General features: G+C 47.2%; 1 protein-coding gene across 1 annotated transcript in view; it reads left to right on the forward strand.

The window, feature by feature from the left end:
• Window positions 1-5724: 5724 nt before the first annotated feature.
• Window positions 5725-26970, forward strand: part of LOC105474216 (netrin 1) — a 228394-nt gene continuing 207148 nt past the window's right edge. The window contains exons 1-2 of the mRNA XM_011728715.3: window positions 5725-5854; window positions 6293-7373. Of these exons, the coding sequence (XP_011727017.1) occupies window positions 6356-7373 (1018 nt within the window). The 5' untranslated portion in view covers window positions 5725-5854; window positions 6293-6355. The remainder of the gene's footprint in view (window positions 5855-6292; window positions 7374-26970) is intronic.

The following is a 26970-nucleotide window of genomic DNA, read 5'->3' on the forward strand; positions in this document are numbered from 1 at the left end:
CATCCTTAGAATGACCTCCCAGCCAAATTCACTCTTTTCATTCTTTGAAGACACCAGCACTGGTCAGTCTTCATCTCTGCCCCAAACTCTGATACTGGTTCCAAAGGTCTTTAGAGCCCAGGTGGACAGCCTGTCCAGCACTGTGGCCTTCTCATCTCTAATCACCCTTCACTCTGCCTCACAGCAGAAGCCCCCCTCTTATTGTCCTCAGAAGGCCTTGTCATCCCCCAGAGCTGTTCCACCTCTGGAATTCTCCAGTTTTGGACCACAACCTCCCGAGTTATTCCCCACCTCATGTCTTCTCTCTTCCTGAATCCTTTAGCTATCCAACAGAATTTCGTGTGATGAGGGAATTTTTCTTTATTAGTGCCGTCCAAATTAGGGGCAACTAGGAAAGTAAGCTCTCCACGTTACTCATTTTTAATTAATTCAAGTTGAAATTGAAGTAGCTACATGTGGCAACTGGCTGCCATATTGAACAGCAAGTTCTAGCCCCTGGCCTCTCTGTTTCCTCTTCCATCCTGTCCTGTTTTCCTTCTCTCTTTGGCATTGTCGCCCTGGCCCATCACATCAGCCACCCACTCCCCTTTCCTTCTGTCCCACCTCCTGGAAAACACTCTCAACTTGAGATTAATCCAACTGTCTCTTTCTCTAGGTCTATCCAAAGGCTGCTGGGCGCTGCTGGGGTATGTGTGTCCCATGGCCTTGCTGGCTGCCATTCTTTCTCATAGATAGTCACAAACTTCAATAGATCCTTTGACTCTGCCCGGCAAGCATTATCCTCTTCTCTGTAATGACCTCAAACCTCCAGTGCTCCCAGCTCCCCCACCCATCCTCAGCAGATGGTGTCACTTCCTATTTCATTGAAACAAGAGATACTTGGAGACCACCTGACCACCAGTTTTACAAGCATAGTTTTATCTGTCTTCCACCTCTCTCCTCCTGCTGGCTCCAGTTCCTATTAACATTTAGGCATGGTCAAATAGCCTTATCTCACAAACAACAATAAAAAATCCCAACCTTCCCTCAATCCTATGTCACCTTCCTGCTGTGACCCTATATCTTTCCTGCCACTTATATTCACACTTTCTTGAAAGTTGTCTACACCTGCTATCTCCACTTTCTCACCTCCCTGTTCACTCCACAACCCCAGGCAGCCTGGCTTCTGTCCCTACCACTCCCTGCAACCGCTAGTCAAGGTCACCAATGACTTCCTTGTAGTTTGATCCAAAGGACTTGTTTCAGATCTTATCTTGACCTTTAAGGCATGTGACTCAGCGCTGCTCAACACCACCTCCTCCCTTGCAACACTCTTACCCATTGGTTTCTATAACATCCGATTCTCCTGGTTTTCCTCCTCCTACTCTGGCTACTTAAAAGTTTTCTTGAAACTGCCGCATTCTCCCCCTCCTAGGGTGATCCGTCTGGCTTCACAGGTAAGACAGTGTGCCAGCAAGGGCGTTTCCGCCTCTCAACACATTCCTTGAAGAAACACCCGGGGATTTGCTTTCTCACCCAAAATCTGCACTGTTGGGTTTTGAACTCCAGTTTGCTCCGTGGATCCCGCTGCTCAGAGCCTGACATGCCTTCGCGGGTGTGTATTTATCACCGCCACTTTGAGAAGCTCTCACAACACTTGGACATCTGTTTTTTTCATTTGTCCCCTCAAAAGACAGGCTGCATTAGGAAAGGACACTGATGAATTAGAGGGGATGGGAGAGGCTGTAGAGTGGTCAGAAAACAATGTCCCATGGGAAATCATTAAGATAACTGGGAACATTTTGCCCAGAAGAGATAAAACCGAGGGGTGATAGAGGACTGGTTTCAAAAATCTGAAGAGGCAGAGAACCTTGATCTGGGCAGCTGTGTAGGGTAGCGTTTGAGCCACCTGCAGACTTAACAGAGAGGGGGTTTTGAATGGACGTAGAGGAGTTCCACTGTATTACAGAAGGTTCCAGACCTCCTGGATACAAGGTGAGTGAGACAGTTCTGCCCACCAGGAACTATTAAAGATGATAAGAATAGACCTAAATGACCACAATAAATTTGGAAGGTGACCCTGCTCATCCTCTCCTGAAGACCCCTGGCCTAAGCTCAGCTGGCAACATAGAAAAGCCACAGTCCACCGAGAGCCATTTCAAACTCACTGCCATGCAAAGGCCATCAAGAGCTCTGCAGACATAGGCCAGGCGCAGTGGCTCACTCCTGTAATCCTAGCACTTTGGGAGGCCGAGGTGGGCAGATCACAAGGCCAGGAGTTTGAGACCTGTCTGGCCAACATGGTGAAACCCCGTCTCTACTAAAAATGCAAAAAAAATTAGCCAGGTGTGGTGGTGGGCACCTGTAATCCCAGCTACTCGGGAGGCTGAGGCAGGAGAATTGCTTGAACCCAGGAGGCGGAGGTTGCAGTTATGCCGGCAGATCACTTAAGGTCAGTAGTTTGAGACCAGTCTGGCCAACACGGTGAAACCCCGTCTCTACTAAAAATACAAACAAATTAGCCAGGTGTGGTGGCAGGTGCCTGTAATCCCAGCTACTTGGGAGACTGAGGCAGGAGAATCGTTTGAACCCGGGAGGCAGAGGTTGAGATTGCGCCACTGCACTCCAGTCTGGGCAAGAGAGCGAGACTCTGTCTCAAAAAAAAAAAAAAAAAAAGCAAAAAAAAAAAGCTCTGTGGACAGAAACAACATTCAGGAGGAAGGCTTGGAAAGTACCTCACAATCCAGTCTTGTAGATGCTCCAAAATGTACCGCAGTCAGGTGTGTGGCACTGAGCACCCCAATTTGCTTCTTTTCCATTCCTCCTTGCTGGAGTGTCTTTTCCTGACTTGGGTTTTGGTGCGATGCCATCAGCTTACATTCAGGGGGATCACAGAAACTGTCCCACCAAGCTTATTACCCGGCACTGTGTTCCCTTTCTGGGCCACGCCCCCGCGAGAAATTCCTATCTGATTTTAGTACCAAGAATAGTTGTAATTCCCTTGAGCAGTAGGTCTGCTTGTATCTCATGGACTCTGGGAATTGTGTAATGAACATGGTCTCCTCATTTTAGCTGCAGGAAAGCTTAAGGACAAATTTGTGGCCCACCCAGAAGAGGTGTAGAGGTTGGAACTCCAGGGTGCATTCGACCTGCATTCTCATCCTGACTCTGTCTCCCTTCTTAGCTTTTCTTTGTTCTCTTACTTCATATTTTACTGTGCAAAACTGAGAACATACAGCAAAGGTAAATAAAAATCACCTGTAATCTCACTATCCCAAGATAACCACAATTAACTGTGTTGTCTTTTTATGCATACTTTTTAAAAAATAAAAATGAGATTATACTGTGCATATGTGTTTTTAATTTGCTTTTTTCATATTATGTCATGAACATCTTTCCCTGTAATTAAGTGTTCTTTAAATGATTTAAAATTTCTGTATGTATCAAGTGATCTCATACTAGCAGCTAACATTTCTAAATGCATGTACTATGTGGCTGGCTTTATGCATATTTACATTTGCATATATGAGAAGGCATATTTATATGTGTTACAGAACTGCAATCTGTATGTCTATATCTCATCAGCTATAATATTCTAATGTGTCAACTCACGTGATGCTCACAACCCAGTGAGGTAGATTGTATTATCTCCCTTGTACAGACGGAGGAAACCAAGGCATAGACTTGCCATAGTCACACAGCTGAGGCAGAATTTGAACCTAGGTACCCTGGCTCCAAAGCGTTTCCTCCTAAGAGCTACACTGCCTTTCAGTATACCATTGCGATTTCACAGGCCACCATGGTTAACCATTTCATTTATTTCCCTTGACCTCACTTTTGTTATTTTGTCATATTTTATGTACCCTTGTAAGTTACCTGAAATCCTTTCTGCCACAAGGTGAGGCAAGGCATAAATAAACAGTCTGGAGTGTGGTAAATGGCACAAGAAGGCAAAGCTAAAGTGCTACCCTGGGTGGTGAGAAGATGAATCCAGGCTATCCTGCAATGGAATGGATGTATTTTCTTGGGCTGTGGTTAGCTCCCATCCCTGGAAGAGCTGGCTTGGGTGGCCGTCTCTCTGGGAGACTGGGGAAGGCCTTCTTCCAAGGAGAAGGAGCTGGGCCAGATGAGCCCCGAGGCCCCCTCTTAGATTCTCAGGGCTTATGAAAATGCCAATAAGACAAACTGAGGCACTAAAGCAGCAAGGCAGCCCTTGGGTCAGAACTAGGACCTGGGGCTTTTCATCCGGGTCTATTACTGGACCACACATCTACAACTAACAAATAAACGAGCAGAGATTCCGTTCCAAACTCTTGGCCCAGTGTATTCCTTTCCCAGAGCTCTCTGGCTGCTGTTGCAAGATGGCCAAAGGATGCTGTCACTGTCCTCAGTCTTTTTGTTGGGGTGATGGAGAATGAGGCAAGGAGGGGCTGGGTGGTCCCGCAGATGCCCCATGACACCATCATTCGGCAGGGTTATCCATTTGACACATGCCCTACAGTGGAAGGAGCCCAGGCTTCTCTTCCTGGGTTTGATGTTTACTTGAGGGTTGATCTTGTGCGAATTTCTTCAGCTCCCGAGACACTCAGTTTCCTCATCTGCAAAATGGAGTTAATACAACAGCAAAGCTGCTGTGGAGGTCCCATGAGTTAGTACAGGGCGTTGCACCCTTATAAATGCGGTTGAGAAAGTACCAATAGGCCTGCCTCAGGGGATCTGGGGAGGGCTGGGCTGTCCCCATGCCTGAGACCAGGCAGGCCCGTCTCGGAGGGGCTGTGGCTAGCGTCCAGGTGCTGCCGACTTCGTACCCCTTCAGCCTCCGGCCCACCACAGCTCCCTTGGCCAGAACGAAGCCGCGTTCCCGACAGACAGGCTCACGCACGGTGACATCCGTGGGAGTGCGGGCGAGCAGCCCCTCCTTGCCGGACCCCCGGGGCTTCGGGAAAGAATGGAGAGCAGGCAGAGGTCACATCCTCCTCCTCTTCCTCACGCTCCCGGGCTGTGTGCCCACAGGGGCACGGCCCTGTGCGCGGTGCCACCGGGGCCATCAGACTGGGTTAGAGGAATGCCCGACCTCCGCGCAGCAAAGAAAACAAACACAGATGTGTTTGGCTGGGACCCGGAGGGAGAGAGTGGCCCCCTCCCCCCGCCCGCGCGCTCCCCCGGGCGCGGGGCTCTCCGGGCGGCGCGGGGCCGGGGCGAGGCTGACAGTCCTCGGCGGCCCCTCCTCCCCCACGGGGTGCGCGCCCGGCCCGGCCCAGCCCCCTCTCCGGGGTTTCCCCGGGCTCTCTCCTCGCTTTCTCTTTGTCTCTGCTGTTCTTTCTCGGGCTCCCGGGTTCCCACCCGCCCGTGCTCTCCCTCTCGGGCGTCCCGGGCGGGTTCTCTTTAACTTTCTTCTTTCCCGGGGTGAAAACTTTGCTCGGAGCTGGCGGCAGCTCGCGGACGTTATTGGCCGGCGCCCCGCCCGGCGGCCCCGCCCCCCGCCCCCGCGCTCCCCTCCGCCCCTCACTCCCAGCGCGAGTGGCGGCGGCGGCGGCTGCGGCGGAGCCTTCGGGGGCGAGCGCGCGTGTGTGTGAGTGCGCGCCGGCCAGCGTGAGTGTGTGCGCCCGGGGCGCGGGCAGGGCAGCACTCCGAGCGCGGCGGGAGCGGCGGGAGCCGGGCGGCCGCGTAGTCACTCGGGCGAGAGAGGCGGCGGCGGCGGCGGGGCCGGGGCCGGGGCTGGGGCAGCGGCGGCCGCGCCGGGCATGGAGCTGGCAAGCCCGCGCTGAGGCGGGACGCGCCTGCTAGCAGCGAGCGAGAGGCTCTCCGGCGACCGGCGCGCGGGCTCCCTGGCGGGGCCAGGCAAACTTTTCTTTCTCTTTTGCCCCCTCCAGAGGTAAAGTCCCCAACGCGGACTTTCCAGTGGGGACGCGATCGGGGGCATCTGAGAGGGACCCCGGGCTGCGAGAGGAAGGGACGCGGGCCGTCCAGAGTCGGGGTCCCCCAGCTCTCCTGCGCCCGAAACTTGGGGTGCGAGGCGGGCTGGCTGCGGACGGTGAGATCGGCTCAGGCATGCCCCTCGGGCGGCGTGGAGGCGGCGGTGGCGGGGAAGCAGAGCGTTCTCCCCCCGGGCGGGGAAGAAGGGGCGCGAGCGGTGCGGGCTTGGGGGCCCCGGCTTCGCCGCCCGCGGGACTTTGTGGGAGAGAGGCGGGCAGTCGGCTGCGGGGTGGGTGCCCAGGAAGCCGGGCGTTCGGCCGCATCCCCGCTCGCCACCCCGCCGAGAACTAGAGGGCGCGGGGCCGGCTGGCTGAGCGCAGCTCTCTTCTCTCCGCAGGCGCCTTCTGCGGCAGGCGGACCGATCCTCGGCGCAGCAGGGCCGGGGCAAGCTGGACGCAGCATGATGCGCGCAGTGTGGGAGGCGCTGGCGGCGCTGGCGGCGGTGTCGTGCCTGGTGGGCGCGGTGCGCGGCGGGCCCGGGCTCAGCATGTTCGCGGGCCAGGCGGCGCAGCCCGACCCCTGCTCGGACGAGAACGGCCACCCGCGCCGCTGCATCCCGGACTTTGTCAATGCGGCCTTCGGCAAGGACGTGCGCGTGTCCAGCACCTGCGGCCGGCCCCCGGCGCGCTACTGCGTGGTGAGCGAGCGCGGCGAGGAGCGGCTGCGCTCGTGCCACCTCTGCAACGCGTCCGACCCCAAGAAGGCGCACCCACCCGCCTACCTCACCGACCTCAACAACCCGCACAACCTGACGTGCTGGCAGTCCGAGAACTACCTGCAGTTCCCGCACAACGTCACGCTCACACTGTCCCTCGGCAAGAAGTTCGAAGTGACCTACGTGAGCCTGCAGTTCTGCTCGCCGCGGCCCGAGTCCATGGCCATCTACAAGTCCATGGACTACGGGCGCACGTGGGTGCCCTTCCAGTTCTACTCCACGCAGTGCCGCAAGATGTACAACCGGCCGCACCGCGCGCCCATCACCAAGCAGAATGAGCAGGAGGCCGTGTGCACCGACTCGCACACCGACATGCGCCCGCTCTCGGGCGGCCTCATCGCCTTCAGCACGCTGGACGGGCGGCCCTCGGCGCACGACTTCGACAACTCGCCCGTGCTGCAGGACTGGGTCACGGCCACCGACATTCGCGTGGCCTTCAGCCGCCTGCACACGTTCGGCGATGAGAACGAGGACGACTCGGAGCTGGCGCGCGACTCGTACTTCTACGCGGTGTCCGACCTGCAGGTGGGCGGCCGGTGCAAGTGCAACGGCCACGCGGCCCGCTGCGTGCGCGACCGCGACGACAGCCTGGTGTGCGACTGCAGGCACAACACGGCCGGCCCGGAATGCGACCGCTGTAAGCCCTTCCACTACGACCGGCCCTGGCAGCGCGCCACGGCCCGCGAAGCCAACGAGTGCGTGGGTGAGTGGGGTGCGGCGGCGGAGCCGGCGGCGGGTGGGGGCGCGGGCAGGAGGTGCTGGGCCTCGCAGCGGCGGGTTCTTAGGAGCGCGGGTCGTGGGAACTGGGGGAGGCGCGTTCGCGGATGCCCGGGACCCGGGAGGGCTGAAAGCAGGTTCACTCGCTCGCGTGACCCTCGTGGTGGACGCCCGAATTTGGGCCCAGTGCTCTCTGCGAAGCCAAGAAGCAGCAGGAGAAATGTTCCTGGGAGGGGGTTTGGCAGAACATTTGCAGACAGGTCTCCGCTGACCCTGGATCCAAACGCAAACATTCATTGCCTTCCCCCTCGTTTGGACGCTGTGATTCACCTCCACCCACCCCCCTTTCCCAAGGCTGCAGCTGGGCTCGCGGTTGGGGACCCCGGCCCTGTTCCCGGGAAGTTCCAACTCCACATCTACAAATCCCTTGGGAGATGGCAAAGAACTATTTGCGGTTTGGGGTCAGTTCGATGCCCGACGAGTATCATTCCTGCCCTCCATTTGTCTTCATGGTTTGAAACTATTTTGTTGTCTCTCTTTTGAACAGCGTGTTTGTGTTAGCAAAAGAAGAGTGATGTGATTTCAATTAATTACTATCTACCGATTACCAAGGAGCGTTCAGTAATGATTTTGAATGATTCAATTTTAGTCTAAAAAAGTATACCAGGTTTTTGTTGTTGTTGTTAGCTTCAGGCTTTGGTGAAATTAAACAGTTTTGAATTAACTAAGGGTCCAGCTTCTCACTGTTTAAATAGGGTTTCATTTCCTGAAAGAGAAATCTGACAAAACCGGCTAAATACGGCTGGGTCAGAAATGAGGCTTAAGAAGGATACGTTCTGCTTCTGAATTGGACAACTTCGCTGCTGCAGAAGCTCTCAGGAATCAGTTTCTCCCCAGAAAAAAAAAAAAAAAAAAAAAAAAGGAAGAAAGAAAAAAAGGAAAGAAAAAGGGTGAGGGGAGATAGCAAGACTACGCCTTACTTTTTTCAGTATGGGAAGCAAAGCTCCAAATCCCACATTTATTTCAGTGAAAATTATTTAGTCTGTAAATGTCCCATTGGGTGTGCATCCTTTATGAACGTACAGATTTTTCCTCTCCCTCTCCCCATCTCAAACAGCCAGTGTGAGGCTCTTCCATTGCTTTGCCCTCTGAGGCACATTACAAAGTTTGCTGGTCCCCACAAACACACGTTTTGAGATCTGGTTCTGATTAATTGTGTCATGTTGTTGTCGAATAGTTTGTGCCTCATGACTGTGGATGCAGAGTTTTGAGCAAGGGAATGGAAAACATGTCTTGGAGGGCCGGGTCGCCGCAGAGGCCCAGTCAGACGTCCTGGTCTGAAGACGCTGGGCCTCCCGCCTCCTGTTGCACGGGAGGCCTCCATTTTTACACTCGTGTCCTGCTCTTGCAGACCTAATTGTGTGTCCTCTTTCTTTTAAGGATCAGAACTAGTCTGAAGACACTTTTCAAGATTTCGCAGAGAGAGAGAGAGAGAGAGAGGAAAGTAGTTACACTCTGACTTAGTGGTCTTCTAGAATAAAATTCCTTTGATCTGCTCAATTCCCTCAGAAATGTTGGTTTTTCCCATCTCTTCTTTTCCCCCTCCTTCCTCTTTTCTTTTCTTCCCTTTGTGCGTAAAAGCCCTTTATTGACATTTAAAGGGATTCCCAGGGTTTTGCTATCAGTTTTAGTTTGTATGTGCATATGAAAGATAACTTTGTCTTGTCACCAGCAGGGTCTAATTGGACAAATGCAAGTGAATACATTTAGGCGAATAAGCTTGATGCGGTGGTGAAATTTCACTGGCTTGAAGATTTGTCTTAGCGTTGGTATTGTTCAGATTCACCATCCACCCCCAGGTCTTGCTGTCACTTTGGATGTGGACACGTAACCTGCGTTTGTTATCATGATGGTCATGCCCTTGAAATAATCTCTACAGTTTAGGATTTTGTCTCTTGACCAAAACACTAACTATGCACACAAATTGGATTGACCTTTTTTCTTTTTATTGGCTAAATTGAGCAATCAACATATTAACTAATGTAATTAGTAACCGTTTTTGTTCAAAAAGTTTAATTAGGCTTAATAAGTACATAATCTACATGACAAATGATTGGCTAACAATATTTTTCTGGGTTTTACTGAAGTTATTTTAAGTCCCAGCAGTTAAAGTATCTTTAAATCTTGCCAATTATTCAGTCATCTCATAAAAGCAAAGCCAATTGAACTATGTTAAAGTTATTTATAGTTTCCTTTTTGAATAGATGTTCTGATACCTTGTAGATGTAGCTGGGAACATCAGATTGAAGTTCCCATAAAGTCTTAATTGAAGTCTTAGTGATTTTTCCATCATTCTGTAAAAGAGAAAGACAGCAAGGACAATTTAGGGGTGATTTACAATGAAAGGTCGAGCATTTTATGAAAAGGCCCTGTAGTGGAGATATGCGAATGAATTAGTATTTGACAGGTGTTCTGAGATACTAAAGGGCACGGTGCTAGGAAAAAGCGTTAATAAATCCTTCAAAAGTAACTTTGGACTATCAGAGGCTCAGATTTTCCTCCCAACATAATCTCTTCTTGTGAATTTCACACTGTTGACATACAAAGCCAAGCTACCCAGAGTATTTACAACTACGTCAAAGTCAAGAAGTATATATTTTTAAATTCCCGTAATCAGTCTTAATAACAGTGGGCCTATTACTGTGCTATTCGGTCTTTGCTTTTATAAAATAATGATACATGATTTATAATAAATTGAAATGGTAACCTTCCCTAGGTTAACCCTGCGCCCTCCCACCCCCCACAACGAAAACCCCCTAACATTTACCAAGTTACCAATATTATCATTTGACTGAACAGTCCTTCCACCTAGGGCCATGGTCCTTATAGATGACTAAGAAATGCACATGTCTGTATGTTTTCTTTGGTCCAGTTTTCTTTTTGGTGTTGTTTCAAAGTCAAGCTCCCTATGGAATAAAATGTGAACTTCCGTAAAGCCCAGTTATATTTTAAATGCAATTTTGGATTTCTTCCGGAGGGGGGGAAGAAACAACCCTCAAAACAATATGGAAGACAAGACTATGTATAACGTTACAGCCTTGACAGCTCTCAGTGGAATAACTAAATACTGTCTTCCGCCCATATGTATCGGCAGTGTTCACATGCTTTTATACACATGTGCATTCACATTCATTGTGTAAAGAAGTACCCATGCATGGTGGGGGTGTGTGTACATTCAAGGCAAAATGCATGAACAGTTTTAAACCACCTGGGTTGCTAGGCCCCTTTCCCCCCTCCCTGCCCTTCCCTTTTTTCAAAAGAGCATCTGAAGACCATATTGTGTTTCATAAATTATTGACATCAGTTTTAATCATTGTCCCCCTGACGTCGGAGCTGTGTTAGCATTTAGTGCCTGACGAAGCATGCTGTTTAATCTTACTGTGGAGTTGTCAGCATGAGCCCGTGCCTGGCTTGAGCTTATGAAAACTTGTTTTGCGACTCACTCTATGGCGTTGCATTGCCCAGCTGTAACCCAAAACCCACGTGGAAGATGTCTCTGCAAGACAAGCACCGTGCTGGGTTGGCCTCTTATAGTCGTAGGTACCCGCAACATAATGCTCGTAATTGTTTAAACATAGCTTTGGGTTGGGGATCGGGGGCATGTCCTCATGCTGTCAATAGCTCTGGTGCTTCCGTCCACCCTCATTCATCCCTGGCAAGAGAGGGAGGTTATATTGGAGGTGTTGCTGTGAGAAATCTGATGCCCCACTAAAGATTCTTGCAAAAATCAGAAGGCTAAAATTATTTGCTGCTTAGTCCAGAGCCTGGCACATAGCTATAGATGAGTGAACGTTTTCAATAGTTATAGTAATTATTATGATTATTGTCATTATGATTAACCTTGGAGGACTTATTCTTTGCCAAGCACTCACATTAATTTAGACATTTAATCACTGTGACTATATTAATTATAGGGACTGTGATTGTATTTCTTTTAGAGATGAGGAAACCATGGCCTAGAGACATTAGATGGTTTACCCAAAGTCACAGAGCTACTGGATGGTGGAGCTGGGACTCCAGCCTGACGTTTGTGCTTTGCTTTGTTGCATCCACTGTGCTGCTTTGCCATAGAATGAATGGATGGGTGGATGGAAGAATGGATGAATGAATGAATGGCAGCGATACATCCCTGTGTAGGAGAAGAGCTGGCACACCTATTACTTCTTGCTAGAACTGGGCATGGTTCCCTAGTTGTGTTGCATTATATATTTTACATCACATTATATTTATTACATTTTGTTATATTATATTCATACATACTTAACATGAAGTTGTATATAAGAAGTTTTCTTTTAGCCATCAGGCCTGCTGGGAGCTGGGAGCTGGGAGCTGGGACTATGAAATAAGAGGGTTTAGATACTTTCCTGGGGGTTCTTGACATCCACAGGTGTTGCTGATGGCCTAGTCTTTCTTGATTTCAGGGCCTGTGATCTCCCTCAAAGGTGGTGAAGCTGGCCAGCCTGGCCAACATGGTGAAGCCCGGTCTCTACTAAAAATACAAAAAATTAGCTGGGCGTAGTGGCGGGTGCCTGTAATCCTAGCTACTAGGGAGGCTGAGGCAGGAGAATCGCTTGAATCTAGGAGGCGGAGGTTGCAGTGAGCTGAGATTGTGCCACTGCACTCCAGCCCTGGTGAGACTCTGTCTGCAAAAAAAAAAAAAAAAAAAAAAGAAGGCCTTCTCTTTTTACCCTAGTGTTCACCATCCCTTTGCTTCACCAGAATGTATTGAAAAAATCCAGGAAGTGGCTAAAAGTATTGTTGCCAAAGAGAGGAGGTGGATGGGGGATGGTGTGTCCCGGCCACTGGTGTGGTGCTGCTAGGTACAGTTGACATGAGTCAGTGGCACAGGGCTGTCGTGAGTGAGGTTCTCTGCTGGGGTCCTCATTAGCACCTGGTGACCGGGGACCTCCAGGCAAGGAGGCCGCTCCCTGGTCCACCCAGAGTGGGGAGACAGGTTTGTCAGGGAAACCTTCTGGGGTGGGTCTGCGTGTTTCCAGGCTCTGCTGCGCTCTCTGTTAGCCCTGCCCAGTCTTCTCTCTGACCTCCTCCTCCTGTAGAAAAATGAGATCCTCGGAAAAGTATTTGAGACTTTATGTCCAGAGTAAATATTGGAAAGGCAGTGGGTTGAAATTCAGATGTTCCCAGGAAGGAATCCCCTCGTTTTCTGCTCACAGCTGCTATCGATATTTCCTTCTTGAGATGAGTTGTGCTTTTCATTAAGTAAATTTTTTGTCTTGGGATTAAACCAACATTGTATTCTTAATAGACTTTTATGTTTACACTTCAAAAGTCCACTGGATTGTTGCTCATGTTATCTTGATGGCTTCTACCATGTCTGCGATGCACACCGCCTTTACCAAAATAAATGACTCTCTGGGGAACTGGATTATAAAACAGCCTTATCTACGGATGCACAAATACGGATATTTTGTGAGCCAGGATTTTTTTTTTTTCATCCTTTCAAAAGTGTTAATCATACCTTGGGTTTCTGCAGTGCCTTTCATTATAGGGAGACGGGAGGTCTCGGAGGGCTTTTGAAATGCTCAGGACTTAAGCCTAATACTTGTAGAGCAGCCCACAGCATTTTGCCTGTCGTCTGGAAGCCCTTGTGGTCTCTGCAGGCTCAGAAGGCATGGTGTTGGTCTGGGTGGCCTGGGAGCTGCGGAGTTTAAAATGTCCGTCGAAGGTGGTTGTGGGGTTGCGTCCTGAAGACAGACCACAAACTCCTACTGAGTGCCAGGCATTGTCCTAGGTGCTTTATCTGTGCTTTGTTTCAATTAATCAGATTGCCACAAGGAATGGAAGCTTTTCAAAAACAGACGTCCTGGCCACCAAAGGGCAGCTTTTACACAAACGGGACTAAGTGTGGATAAGTCTGCAGGGCACATCTTGGCTTATTCTGTGACACTGTTGCATACAGAGAGAGCAGGGGGTATTGGGAGCGTTTGTTTGGAAGCCTGATCACATAAAAGCCGTGTCCTATTATAGCCAACTCGGAGGGACGGTTGTTCTGAATAGTGCTTGAAAGAAAGTGAGCTGCCTGGGCCAGTCCTCTGGACATGAACGTTTACCTCAAAGCTATCTGCTCTCATGAGGTTTGACTTGTGTAGCACAACTTAGTGAGTTCAGTATTGCATTCTTGCCTCCTTACTCCAAAAATGGATCTCTGTTGTAAAGTAAGAAGTAGATTTTAATTTGCCTTTTAAAAGTTACATCATTGGTTGGGCACGGTGGCTCACGCCTGTAATCCCACACTTTGGGAGGCCGAGATGGGCAGATTGTGAGATCAGAAGATGGAGGCCATCCTGGCCAACATGGTGAAATCCCGTATCTACTAAAAATACAAAAATTAGCTGGGTGTGGTGGCGCGTGCCTGTAATCCCAGCTACTTGGGGAGGCTGAGTCAGGAGAATCGCTTGAACCAGGGACTCGGAGGTTGCGATGAGCTGAGATTGCCCCACTGCACTCTAGCCTGGCAACAGAGCGAGATTCCGTCTCAAAAAAAAAAAAAAAAAAAAAAAGTTACACAATTTATGTGAATTTCCCCCCTTGTCAAAAGGCAGAGACCCATTCCAATTGTCAGTCTTTGCCTATGGAGATATGGCTCCCTCTTCATCCCCAGCTCCCGGGAGGCCTTGGCTAGGTGTGTATTCAGCCTCAAATACATTATTTTGTGCCAGTTCTCCCCTCTGATGGAGAGAAGGGACTGTGGTCATGTGATTGATGAGAGGCAGAATGTCTCCCATCAGACCCGTTTCTTTTTCTCCCAGAGCTTAAGTTCCTGCCCCAAGCCTCTTCCACAATGGACAGTTCTATCAGAGGCAGCTGCTGGCACTCAGAGCACGAAGGAAGATACCCTCCAAGGGGGAAAAGGGTACCTATGGTTTAGGAGTACTGCCAAGCAATAGAAAGCTGTGCTCCATCCTTGCCTGTGTCTGGGCCACCCCCAGCAATCCCCCGTCCTTCTGTCATTGGGATTAGTGTACTAACTACAGTTAGGGTGAAATGAATTCACACTGCAGTGCACTGGTGCATGTGAAGAAGACCTAGAGGAAAGATGATTCTGTGGTTGGGTGCAGTAGCTCACACCTGTAAACCCAGCACTTTGGGAGGCCGAGGCGGGTGGATCATGAGATCAGAAGTTCGAGACCAGCCTGACCAACATGGTGAAACCGCTTCTCTACTAAAAATACAAAAATTAGGCGTGGTGGTGTGTGCCTGTAATCCCAGCTACTTGGGAGGCTGAGGCAGGAGAATTGCTTGAACCCGAGAGGCAGAGGTTGCAGTGAGCCGAGATCGCACCACTGCACTCCAGCCTGGGTGACAGAGCAAGACTCAGAAAAAAAAGAAAAGAAAAAAAAAGAAGAAAGATGGTTCTGTAAGCATAGTAGACCTCTGGGTTATTTAAAGGGTTCAAGTAGATTTGTTGGGTGAGAACTTTAAAAGCAGAAAGTAACACTCCAGTTCACTTCCCAACTCAGCTAGTGCCTTGATGAGGAAGGTGCTAGAAGTCTGTCTCCCTGGAGGATTCAGGACTGGCCTATGTGAGGTCTCAGCTCTCTGTGCACATGGTCATATTTTAGTTGGGGGCCCATCCGTGCCCCCTCCTGGCTGGTGCTATTGCTAGATTTCCTAGATTTTTCCCGCGTCTTTTTCTGCCTAAAGATAAGAGAGATTATTGGTTGTCGTGTCCAATTTTCACACATTCCAGAGACTCCACACTTAAGTAAGACAATCTGGAGGACTACAGGGACCTGTAAAGGGGCTGGCTTTAAATAACTGAGTCCTATATAAGGAAATGAGATAGACCTCTGAGTTTCCTGAGGGCCTGTATGCTGTGCTGCATTCCATATTTGAAGTCCCCAAGTGAGGGACACTTCCTGCCTGCTTGATTGCCATTGTCAGGGCTTCTGATTTCGTCTGTTTCTGCTTGGGGTGGCCGTGGTGACTACCCAGCAAATAAATGCACCACCACTCCCGCATTCTAAAACCAGGGCAGACGTTGGCAATCAATTGCAGCATGCTTTCCTCCGAAGTCCAGAAATGATCTTATAATATTAGACTCCTCAATATAACTAACTCATTAGGCAGAATTAGCCCATGAACTGAAAGCTATTTGCCAGCCATTTTTGGTCCCCTTCTGAAGACCTTCCCCTTTCCCTTCTCCAACCTGCAGACAGAGAAGTGCTTTGTATACATGGACATTTCTGGAGCGTTTACTGTTCAGGTGGCTCTGTTTGGTCTGGGCATGTAAGGAAATGTAAAGTAGACCAGGCGCAGTGGCTCACATCTGTAATCCTAGCACTTTGGGAGGTTGAAGCAGGCAGATCATTGGAGGTTGGGAGTTCGAGACCAGCCTGGCCAACATGGTGAAACTCCATCTCTACTAAAAATACAAACACAAAAACAAAACTAGCCTGGCATGATGGCCCACACCTGTAATCCTAGCTACTCGGAGGCTGAGGCAGGAGAATCTCTTGAACCCGGGAGGCTGAGATTGCAGTGAGTCGAGATCATGCCACTGCACTCCAGCCTGGGCGATACGGTATCTCAAAAACAAAACAAAAAAAAAGAAAAGAAATGTAAAGGGGATGCCCTCCCTGCAGGTGAAATATGTTTCCGTCGAGGAGGCTGTGCACGTGAGAAGGTGAAGATGTGTCCACTTGCGCTAACCCTGAACGCGGGTGGGTGCCCCGAGTGAGGCATTTTGCTGAGTGTCTGGGGCGCAGGGAGGGGCCGAGGGTCTTGAGAGGAAGCGCATTTTGGATTTGGCTCCTGTACCATGGAAGGATTGGATTTTAGTCCACATCACATTTTCCTTCTGCATTTGTTCTGTTGTAGTGTTTTTGTTTTCTCCCATGCCAAGAATTGGAGAGACCATGGTTCCCTGAAAAGAGGGGTGCCCCCTGGAATGTCCGCCCTGACGTTTCTGGGCAAGGCCTCCAGAACTGCCTTGGATTTTGAAACAAAAGCTTATCACTACCCCTACACTCAAAAGAAATTATGCCCCAACCTGGGCCAGGACCCTGGTGCCTGAGGCTTCCTGGGGCTTCTCACACCTGAAGGTCCTTCCTTCCACTCAGAACCACGTCTGTGTGGTATTGCGGGACAAGGACTCATCTCTGTCACAAACCACTGCCCTCAGTGCTCTGCTTACGTTTGGGCTGGTGCAGAAAGTGCCGAACAAGAATAGTTCCAATCCCAGCATGAAAAAGAAAACACATTGTGTTTACAGATACAGAATTTGGCATCTGAAACATGAAAGTACCTTTGGATTGGGCGGCCCCAGCGCAGAGCTGTTGGACACGGCCGTCCCCCCTGCCCTCAGCCCTTTGGCCAGCTTGTTTTCCTCTTCCCGAAGCCAGACCTCAGAGGTGGGCAGGTCGATCTCAGCCAACTCTTTATTCCCACACCCAGCCCTGTCTCACTCTGTAGTTCAGAACCGGGAGAGAATTCACGGTGAGAAAGTGCTTGGCCTTCTGAGCTGCCATGAGAAAGGAAATTGCTTCTCGCTCCAATCCACAGAAATCACTCCTTCTTTTTTTTTTTCTTTTTTTGTCAGAATCTCACTCTATCGTCAAGGCTGGAGTGCAGTGGCACTGTGTCAGCTCACTGCAACCTCCGTCTCCTGGGTTCGAGTGATTCTTCTGCCTCAGCCTCCTGAGTAGCTGGGATTACAGGTGCCCACCATCACGCCTGGCTAGTTTTTTTTTTTTTTTTTTTTTTTTTAGTAGAACGGGTTTCACCATGTTACCCAGGCTGGTCTCGAACTCCTGACCTTAGGTGATCCACCTCAGCCTCCCAAAGTGCTGGGATTATAGGCATGAGCCACTGCACCCGGCCCAATCCTTCTTAAACCATGTTTTTGGGCAGACTTGCATCCTGGTACCCGGAAATGCTAGAGAAGAATGGGGCTGAGCAGTCCTATTTCTTACCTCAGTTTATTGTTTGAGCGAGGGGTAGAGAGCTGTTTTTTTTGTTTGTTTGTTTTAATTGAAGATGTCTGCAGAAGAAATGAGCCACGTGTAAGTGAAAGTCAAGTTGCGATTTTCCTGATCTGTAGAAAGTACTTAGTTCTGGCCAGGCACCGTAGCTCACACCAGTAATCCCAGCACTTTGGGAGGCTGAGGCAGGAGGATTGCTTGAGCCTGGGAGTTTGACTGGGCAGCATAGTGAGACTCCCGTCTCTACAAAAATAAAAAAAGAAAATACTTAGTTGGCCGGGCATGGTGGTTCACTCCTGTAATCCCAGCACTTTGGGAGGCTCAGGCAGGCGGATCACCTGAGGTTGGGAGTTTGAGACCAGCCTGACCAACATGGAGAAACCCCATCTCTACTAAAAATACAAAATTAGCTGGGCATGGTAGCACATGCCTGTAATCCCAGCTACTCGGGAGGCTGAGGCAGGAGAATTACTTGAATCCGGGAGGCGGAGATTGCAGTGAGCAGAGATCACACCATTGCACTCCAGCCTGGGCAACAAGAGTGAAACTCTGGCTCAAAAAAAAAAAAAAAGAAAGTTACTTAGTTTTAAGTCAAGATCAGAGAGCAGAACATTCTATCTACTAAAGTGTGAAATACCAAGATACATGTATTAGGGCAATGGTGAGAGAACTTCAGACTGGCTGGGTTTAAATTCCAGTTCCACCAGGAGTGTGGATTTGGGTAAGTTACTTAAGCTGTCTATGCCTTTGATGCCTTGGTGTCCTGGGGCTCACCTCAAGACTACCTTGATAGATTGGGTGGGGTGGGGATTGTGAGGAGCCTGGTGTTCTGCCTTGAAAGAGGGCTCAGAGGAGGGTTACAGGAAGGAGACCCAGAGGTAGGGTTCTGATCTTACACCTTGGGATTTTATCAGCACACATTTCGATAGCCTTCATCGAAGTGAGATAGCCTTTATTAGTGAGATTTATGCACAGTTCTAAGCTGTTTATACGTATTACCTCATTTAATCCTCATAATAGCTCTATCAGGGCTCGTTATTCTTTTTTTTTTTTTTTTAATCGGAGTCTTGCTCTGTCACCCAGGCTGGAGTGCAGTGGTACGATCTCAGCTCACTACAACCTCCGCCTCCCAGGTTCAAGAGATTCTCCTGCCTCAGCCTCCCGAGTAGCTGAGATTACAGGCGTGCACCACCATGCCCAGCTGATTTTTGTATTTTTAGTAGAGACGGGGTTTCGCCATGTTGGCCAGGCTGGTCTCGAACTCCTGACCTCAGGTGATCCGCCCGCCTCGGCCTCCCAAAGTGCTGGGATTACAGGCGTGAGCCACCGGCGCCTGGCCTTGTTATTCTTAAGTAAACTTCTTTATTGTAGTGTAACACATGTAAAGAAAATCCCATGAATTATGTGTCCAGTGCAAAGACTATTCATGATATGTACACACTTGCATAACCAGCACCCCCGTCAAGAGCATACCAGCAACCCAGAAGCTGACCTGTGCTTCCATCCAGTTACCATGCCCCCTGCCCACCGTACATGGATTTTGATTATTTTTGAACTTGGTATAAATGGAATCATATTCCGGCTTCTTTTGCTCCATGTTACATTTGTGGTCTTCATCCATGTGTAGTAGTAGTTTCTTAGCTTCCATTGCTGGTCTGTATTGTGTGATATAAATGTATCACAGGGCATTTCTCCACTGCACTTAGGGCAGGCATTTGGGCTGTTCCCAGGTTTTGGCTATTAACAGTAGCACTGCTGTGACCATACTTGTCCATGTCTTTTGATGCACATCTGAATGCACTTCTACTGGGTGTGTGTCAAGAAGGGGAATTGCTGGGTCCTAGGGTTTGGGCATCTGTTCAGTTTCACTTTTATTTTTTTTAATATTTATTTATTTATTTATTTATTTATTTATTTTGAGATGGAGTCTTGCTCTGTCGTCCAGGCTGGAGTGCAGTAGCGCGATCTTGGCTCACTGCAAGCTCCGCCTCCCGGGTTCACACCATTCTCCTGCCTCAGCCTCCCGAGTAGCTGGGACTACAGGCGCCCGCCACCATGCCTGGCTAATTTTTGTTTTTTGTATTTTTAGTAGAGACAGGATTTCACCATGTTAGCCAGGATGGTCTCGATCTCCTGACCTTGTGATCCACCCGCTTCGGCCTCCCAAAGTGCTGAGATTACAGGGCTGAGCCACCGTGCCCGGCCCACTTTTATTTATAACATTTTTTGAGACAAGATCTCTGTCACCCAGCCTCCTGTCATCCAGCTTCCTGAGCTCAGGTGATCCTCCTGCCTCAGCCTCCTGGGTAGTTGGGATCACAGGTGCACATCACCACACTTGGCTATTTTTAAAACATTATTTGTAGAGGGTTGGGCATGGTGGATCATGCCTGTAATTCCAGGACTTTGGGAGGCTGAGACAGGCGGATCACTGAGGTCAGGAGTTCAAGACCAGCCTGGCCAACATGTTGAAACCCCATCTCTACTAAAAATACAAAAATTAGCCGGGTATGGTGCCGTGCACCTATAATTCCAGCTACTTAGGAGGCTGAGGCATGAGAATTGCTTGAACCTGGGAGGCGGAGTTTGCAGTGAGCCAAGATGGTGCCACTCCACTCCAGCCTGAGCAATGGAGCAAGACTCTGTCTCAAAAAAGAAAAAAACTATTTGTAGAGACGGGGGTCTCGCTATGTTACCCAGGCTGGTCTTGAATTCTTGGGCTCAAGGGATCCTTCCCTCTCAGACTCCCCGAGTGTTGGGATTACAGGTGTGAGCCACCATGGCTGACCTGTTCAGCTTTGATAGACAGTGGTTAAATTCGCTATTTAGTGGAAAGTGGTTGTACAAATTTATATCTGTATACAATTTTACAGGCAAAGAAACTGTGTCACATGGAGGTTAGGTAAGGTGTCTGAGGTCACACAGCTAGCAGATGGCAGAACTGTAATTAGAATCCAGGCAGTGCAGCTCTCGAAGCTTGCTTTTCACCACTGGGCCAGGTCGTCTCTTATCTTTTTTTTTTTTTTGTAGAGACAGGGTCTCGTTCTGTCATCCAGGTTAGAGTACAGTGGTGCGATCACGTCTCACTGCAGCCTTGAACTCCTGGGCACAAGCAATCCTCCTGCCTCAGCCTCTCAGAATGCTTAGATTACAGGCATGAGTCACCTGCTTGGCCTGCCACTTATCTTTAATCTACATACTCCCTGTCAGGAAAACTAATAATACGGGGAAGCAAAGGTGACTTTGTACAAGTCTCTTTATTTCTCTGGGCCTCAGTTCTCTCCTGTAAAACGAGGGGTTGGGTTACAAAGGTCATGTAATGATATTCTATAGGTCAAGTGGAATATACTGCTTTCCTGAGGACTTCTTCAGTCTTTCCTTAACCACCTAACCCCATTCCCTGCAGAACCAGAAGCAACTCTGTAACTTGAATTATACATTTTCCAACCCTACCCCTCCACTGGGGTTCCCTCAAAAGACTGCTCAGGCTCTAACTGGAGGACCTCACTTGGACCTACCCTCCAACCCTACTGACAATTTCCCCACCTCCCACTCTCCAGCTCTTCCACTTGCAGGGATGGGGACATGGGACTATCCCTTCTTTTCCTTCCAGTGTGTTGGCTAGCTGGTCTTCTCTCTTTAAATCATGAATGCTCAGGTGTATGAATTTTCACAAAGTGAGCTCACCTCTGTGTCTAGCACTAACATGAAGAAATACAATATTTCCAGAAGGCTCCTCCCAACCACCAAGCCCCCAGGGTAACCACCATTTGACTTCTAACACAATAGATTTAATATGCCTATTTTTGAACTTTATATAATTGAAATCATACTGTATATTCTCTTCAATATCTGGTTTCTTTTGCTCAGCTTTATTTCCTTGTAAATAGTCTTAAACATAACTTATCCTGTAGTCTTTGTTAGTTTGATGGATGATCTCAACTTCTTGGGGATACTGATCCTCTCGCTTGTTTTGTCTGCTGACCTTTGCTCATGGTGAATGATTTGCTTATGTGTTTTGTACTTTCTGACTGTGAGCTTATCTTTATTTGGGATTTCGTGGAAATCCCACTGCTGTTAGTTATGGAAATGCCCCTATCCATATGATTTTGCATTAATTCTGCCAGACATTCTAGAGGTATCACTGGACTAGGACCAAATTTTCCATTAATTAATCATCTTGAAAATTATTTTACCAAATGAGGAGTATGTACTTGGCCTTTAAACCTTCCCAGGCCTGGAGTTTATTTTTCTCCCTCACTGAGGGCTTTTTCTCCCTTTACCCAGAGCTCTGGGTAGAGACAAACTTTTGCTGTCACCTTAGCCTGATGGACAAAGATTCTTCGTCCCCTTTTGACCCAGGGGGCATTTGGAAGGTCCAGGTTTTTTTGCCACTGCAATTACAGCCGCAGTTTCCTGACTGGTCTCCTTTCCTTTATCTTTGTCCCTCAACCTCCCTGGTCTCTTCTTAACACAGCAACCAGAGGTAACTGCCTGTGTATTAGTTCCCTGTTCACCCAGAGGAACACCCAGAACACTTACAATGGTTGCAAAGCCCTGTGTGGTCTGGCCCCTGCTTCCTGTCTATTCTCATCTCCTAGCACTTTCCTGCTCACTCACTCCGTTCCAGCACCCAGGCCTCCTTGCTGTTAGTGGGTACACATCTTGTAGCCCTGGTACAGCAGCTGACTCTGGGCTTGAGATATGCAAATCTGGGCCAGATATGCAAATAGATGACTCCATAGGTTCCTTCAAGTCTTTGGTCAAATATCATTTCAGTGAGGCTTACCCAGACTATTCTAATTATAATGCAAACAGCTCCCCTATTTGTGTCTATCTGATTCTCTCTCTCTCTGTCTCTTTCTTTCTCTCTCCTCTCTCTCTCTCCTCTGTCTCTCTCTCTCTCTCACACACACACACACACACACACCCCGAGATCACCCTTATCCTCCCCTACTAACTGCTTTTCCCCATAACACTCATACCACCTAACACACTATTTAATTTACTTATTTATTATGTTATTAACTGTTTTCCCCTCCTCCCATTTGTTCCTTTCTATCACTTGTTGGAATGTTAAGGTACATAAGACCAAGAATTCTCTTTTGTTCACAGGGGGCCTGGCATAAGTAGGTGCTCATTAAATATTTGATAAAGAAAGCAGGGGTCCCATTTGCAACTCCTGGGCTTGTAAGACCTGAGGCCTCATCTCCAGTCTGTGTGTGGGTGCTAAAACCTAAGCTCAGGGCATTAAAGCTTGTTTCCAGGTCTAATAATCAGTCTGTCTTTTCCCTTTCTCTGTCCTCCCTGCTGTTCCCTCCCTCCTCCCACACACTTCACGATCACTGGGGTCTCAGGGTTTCTCTTAACACTTTGGCTTTCAGATTTTTCTTTCCTCTAGCACCTGGGGATTTCCTTTTATTTCTTATGAGATCTGCTATTCATTAAATATTTTTTAAACTTACATTTCATCTAGTATTTCTAGATGCTTGCAGGGGTAGGGGTTCTGCATTACCTCAGTCCACCTTGTTGCCAGAACTCGAAGTCATATATTTTAATCTTTCACACATCTGGAATTAATCGTGACATATGGTGTGAGGTAAGGATATCCGTTTTTTTCATCAAATATTTAGCCAGTTATTCAGTGACAACTATTGAGAAACATAATTTTTTGTCACTGATTTGAGATGCCATATTTATTAAATGCTTAAGTATTATGTAAACTTGGATCTGTTCTCTGGATTTTTCCATTTTGTTTCACAAATCTGTTTTCCTGCCACTTCCTATCTATTTGGATATTTCAGTATCTGGTAGGTTCAGTATTCACTCATTATTCATCTGTTCATTTTCACTTATTCTCATTGCTATTCTTGCTTGCTTGTTTGTTTATATATTTATTTATTGCTTTAGATGAGTTTGTCAAGTTTCAGTACAAATGCCATTAGTAATTTGACAACGTTATTAAAATGAACTTGGTGATAGTTGAAAACATTGTAACTGTATCAACATATCTGTTGTATGTAGTGATTCAATTATTTAAATGTACCCATTAGGGCTTTTAGGATATCAAAAAAGTAGGTTCTAAGTCTGGTCAAAATCATGAATTGTACATATGTGTTTCTCTTTGATTCTTCCAGATGATTTTTTTTACAGATTTATTGAGATATAATTGTGGTTCAATAAATTGCACATATATAAAAAGTAGAATTTGATAAGTTTGACTTATGTATACACCTATGAAACCATCACCACAATAAAGACAAATAACATATCCATCAGCCCAAAATGTTTCCTACTGTTTCTTGGTAATCCCTCTTGCCCCTTTCTATCATGGTGCCTTCTGTCATTATATATCTGTTTGCCCTTTCTAGAGTTTTGTATAAATGGAATCATACAGTATGTATGGTCTGGTTTCTTTCACCTTCCATGCTTAGTTGGGTTATTTATTCATCCGTCATGTTAAGTGCATTAATAGTTCAATCCTTTTTATTTCTGGGGAGTATTCATTTTATGGCTATACCACAATTTGTCCATTCACCTGCTGATGGACATTTAGCTTGTTTCTGGTTTTTGGCTATTACAGATAAAGCATCTGTGAACGTTCTTTTAGAAGTCTTTGCGTAGACATACACTTTCATCTGTCTTGGGCAAATACCTAAGAGTGGATTGGCTGGATGATACAGTAGGTGTAGGTCTAACTTTTTAATAAACTGTCAAACTGTTTTCCAAAATGGTTGTACCACTTTACATTTATATCTGCAGTGTATGAGAGTTCTAGTTTCTCTAGTCAACTTCCTCATTAGCATTTGATGTGGCTGATCTTTTATAAATTTTAGCCATTCCAATAGATGTGTGGTAGATACCCTTCCAATTTTAAGTCTTACAATTCGGAAGTATAGAACATCTACATTTCTTTATGTCTTCTTTTATGCTATTCAGTAAGGTTTATAAATTTCTTTATATTGGCATCACACATTTTTTCAGAACAGTTTACTTCTATATATTTATAATTTTGATTACTATTATGAAAGGAATTTTTTCCTTCTCATTTTATTTTCTAAGTGGGTATTACAATGTATAGAAAAGTTAAGCACTATATATACATTTTTATGTAAGTATTTTGCAACCTTCAGCTTTACTGAACTCTTTTTAGATTCGTTCTCACATTGTTTCAGTTTCTCTTGACTTCACCTGTATATATGAATATTTTAGCCCTTCTTTTCCAATACTTGTACTGTCTATTTTTCTTGTCTTACTGCATTGGATAGAACTTCAAAGTAATCGTATATATAATAATGGTAAGATGTACTCTTGTATTGCTACTGATTTAAGTGAGCACATTTCTAGAGTTTCATTGTTAAATATGTTGTTTGTTGCTAGTTTCATATGGATGTTCTTTATTGTACTCAATGGAGAGACCTCTATTCCTGATTTATTGCGAGGGTTGCTCTTTCTTACCTTTTTTTTTTTTTTTTTTTTTTTGGAGAGATAGGATCTTGATTGGTTGCCCAGGCTGGAGTGCAGTAGCATGATCAATCATAGCTCATTGCAGCCTCAACCTCCTGGGCTAAAGCAATCCTCCTACCTCAGACTCTTGAGTAGCTGGGACTATGGGTGTGCACCATGCCTAGCTAATTTTTTATTTATTTTTATTTTTATTTTTATTTTTTGAGACAGAGTCTCACTCTGTCGCCCAGCCTGGAGTGCAGTGGCACGATCTTGGCTCACTGCAAGCTCTGCCTCCCGGGTTCATGCCATTCTCCTGCCTCAGCCTCCCAAGTGGCGGGGACCACAGGTGCCCGCCACCACGCCTGCCTAATTTTCTGTATTTTTAGTAGAGATGGGGTTTCACCGTGTTAGCCAGGATGGTCTCGATCTTCTGACCTCATGATCTGCCTGCCTCAGCCTCCCAAAGTGCTAGGATTACAGGCGTGAGCCACTGTGCCCAGCCCCAGCTAATTTTTTAAAGAAATTTTTGTAGAGACAAGGTCTTGCTATGTTGCCCAGGCTGATCTTAAACTCCTAGGTCCAAGTGATCCTCCTGCCTGAGCCTCCCAAAGTATGCTCTTTTTTAAAAAATAATTCAAGAATATGTGGAATGTTAATTGTTTAGATATTAATCAAAATGATCATATCATTTTTCTACCTTGACTATTAATGTAATGAATTTCTTTAATTGATTTCTGAGATACAATTCACATGCCATACAATTCACCCATGGAAAGTGGTTTTTAGTATGTTCATCGATGGTACAACCATAACTAAAATTAATCCTAGAACATTTCTGTCATCCCCAAAAGGAGCTTTCTACCAATTAGCAGTCACTTCCCATCCCTCACCCTGATCTGCACCCACACCCTAAGTAGGCTTTTGATCTTTACAGATTTGCCTATTCTGGACATTTCATATAAATAGAATCATGTAATATATGGCCTTTTGTGACTGACGTCTTTCAATTAACGTAATGTTTTCGTGGTTCATCCATGTTATATCAGTATTTCATTTCCTTTTAATAGCTGAATTCCATTATGTAAACATATCAAATTTTGATTCATTCGTCAGTTGATGGACATTTGAGTTGTGTCCATTTTTTGGCTCTTATGAATAATGCTGCAATGAGCATTGGTGTACAGGTTTTTGTGTGGACATCTGCTTTCTCTGGGGTATCCACCTAGCAGTAGAATTGCTGGGTTATAAGACAACTAACTCAGCCAGCTGTGGTGGCTCATGCCTGTAATCCCAGCACTTTGGGAGGCCGAGGCCGGTGGATCACTTGAGGTCAGGAGTTCGAGACCAGCCTAGCCAACGTGGTGAAACCTCATCTCTACTAAAAATATAAAAATTAGCCGGGTGTGGTGGTACACACCTGTAGTCCCAGCCACTTGGGAGGCTGAGGCACAAGAATCGCTTGAACGCGGGAGGTGGAGGTTGCTGTGAGCTGAGATCAGGCCACTGTACTACAGCCTGGGCGACAGAGTGGGACTCTGTCTCAAAAAAAAAAAAAAAAAAAAAAAAAAAACTAACTCTGTGTTTAACTTTTTGAAGAACTGCCAGATTGGTTTTCCGGCAGTTGTACTGTTTTATTTAATATATCCTAGGACCCTAGAACCCACCAGCAACATATGAGGATCCTAGTTTCTGCACACCCTTGAAAACACTTACTATCTATCACTTTGATTATAGCCATTCTGGAGGGTGTGAAGGAGTATCTTCTTGTGGTTGTGTGATTTCCTAAGTTTGAAATGTTCCAGTATTCTTGGAATGTATCTATTTGGTGATGTGTTATTCTTTACTAACATTTTATTTTGGATTTTTATGCCTGTATTCAAAAGTGAGATTTGGGCTGGGTGTGATGGCACGCCTCATTAGTCTCAGTTCTTGAGAGGCTGAAGCAGGAGGATTGCATGAGTGAGGGGTTTGAGGCTGTAATGCACTATGATTGCACCTGTGAATAGCCACTGTACTCCACAACATAGTGAAACTCTGTCCCTCAAAAAAAAATGTGAGGCCGGGCTTGGTGGCTCACGCCTGTAATCCCAGCACTTTGGGAGGCCGAGGTGGGCAGATCACAAGGTCAGG

Source organism: Macaca nemestrina, chromosome 17 (assembly GCF_043159975.1).
Source record: "Macaca nemestrina isolate mMacNem1 chromosome 17, mMacNem.hap1, whole genome shotgun sequence".
NCBI lineage: Eukaryota > Metazoa > Chordata > Mammalia > Primates > Cercopithecidae > Macaca > Macaca nemestrina.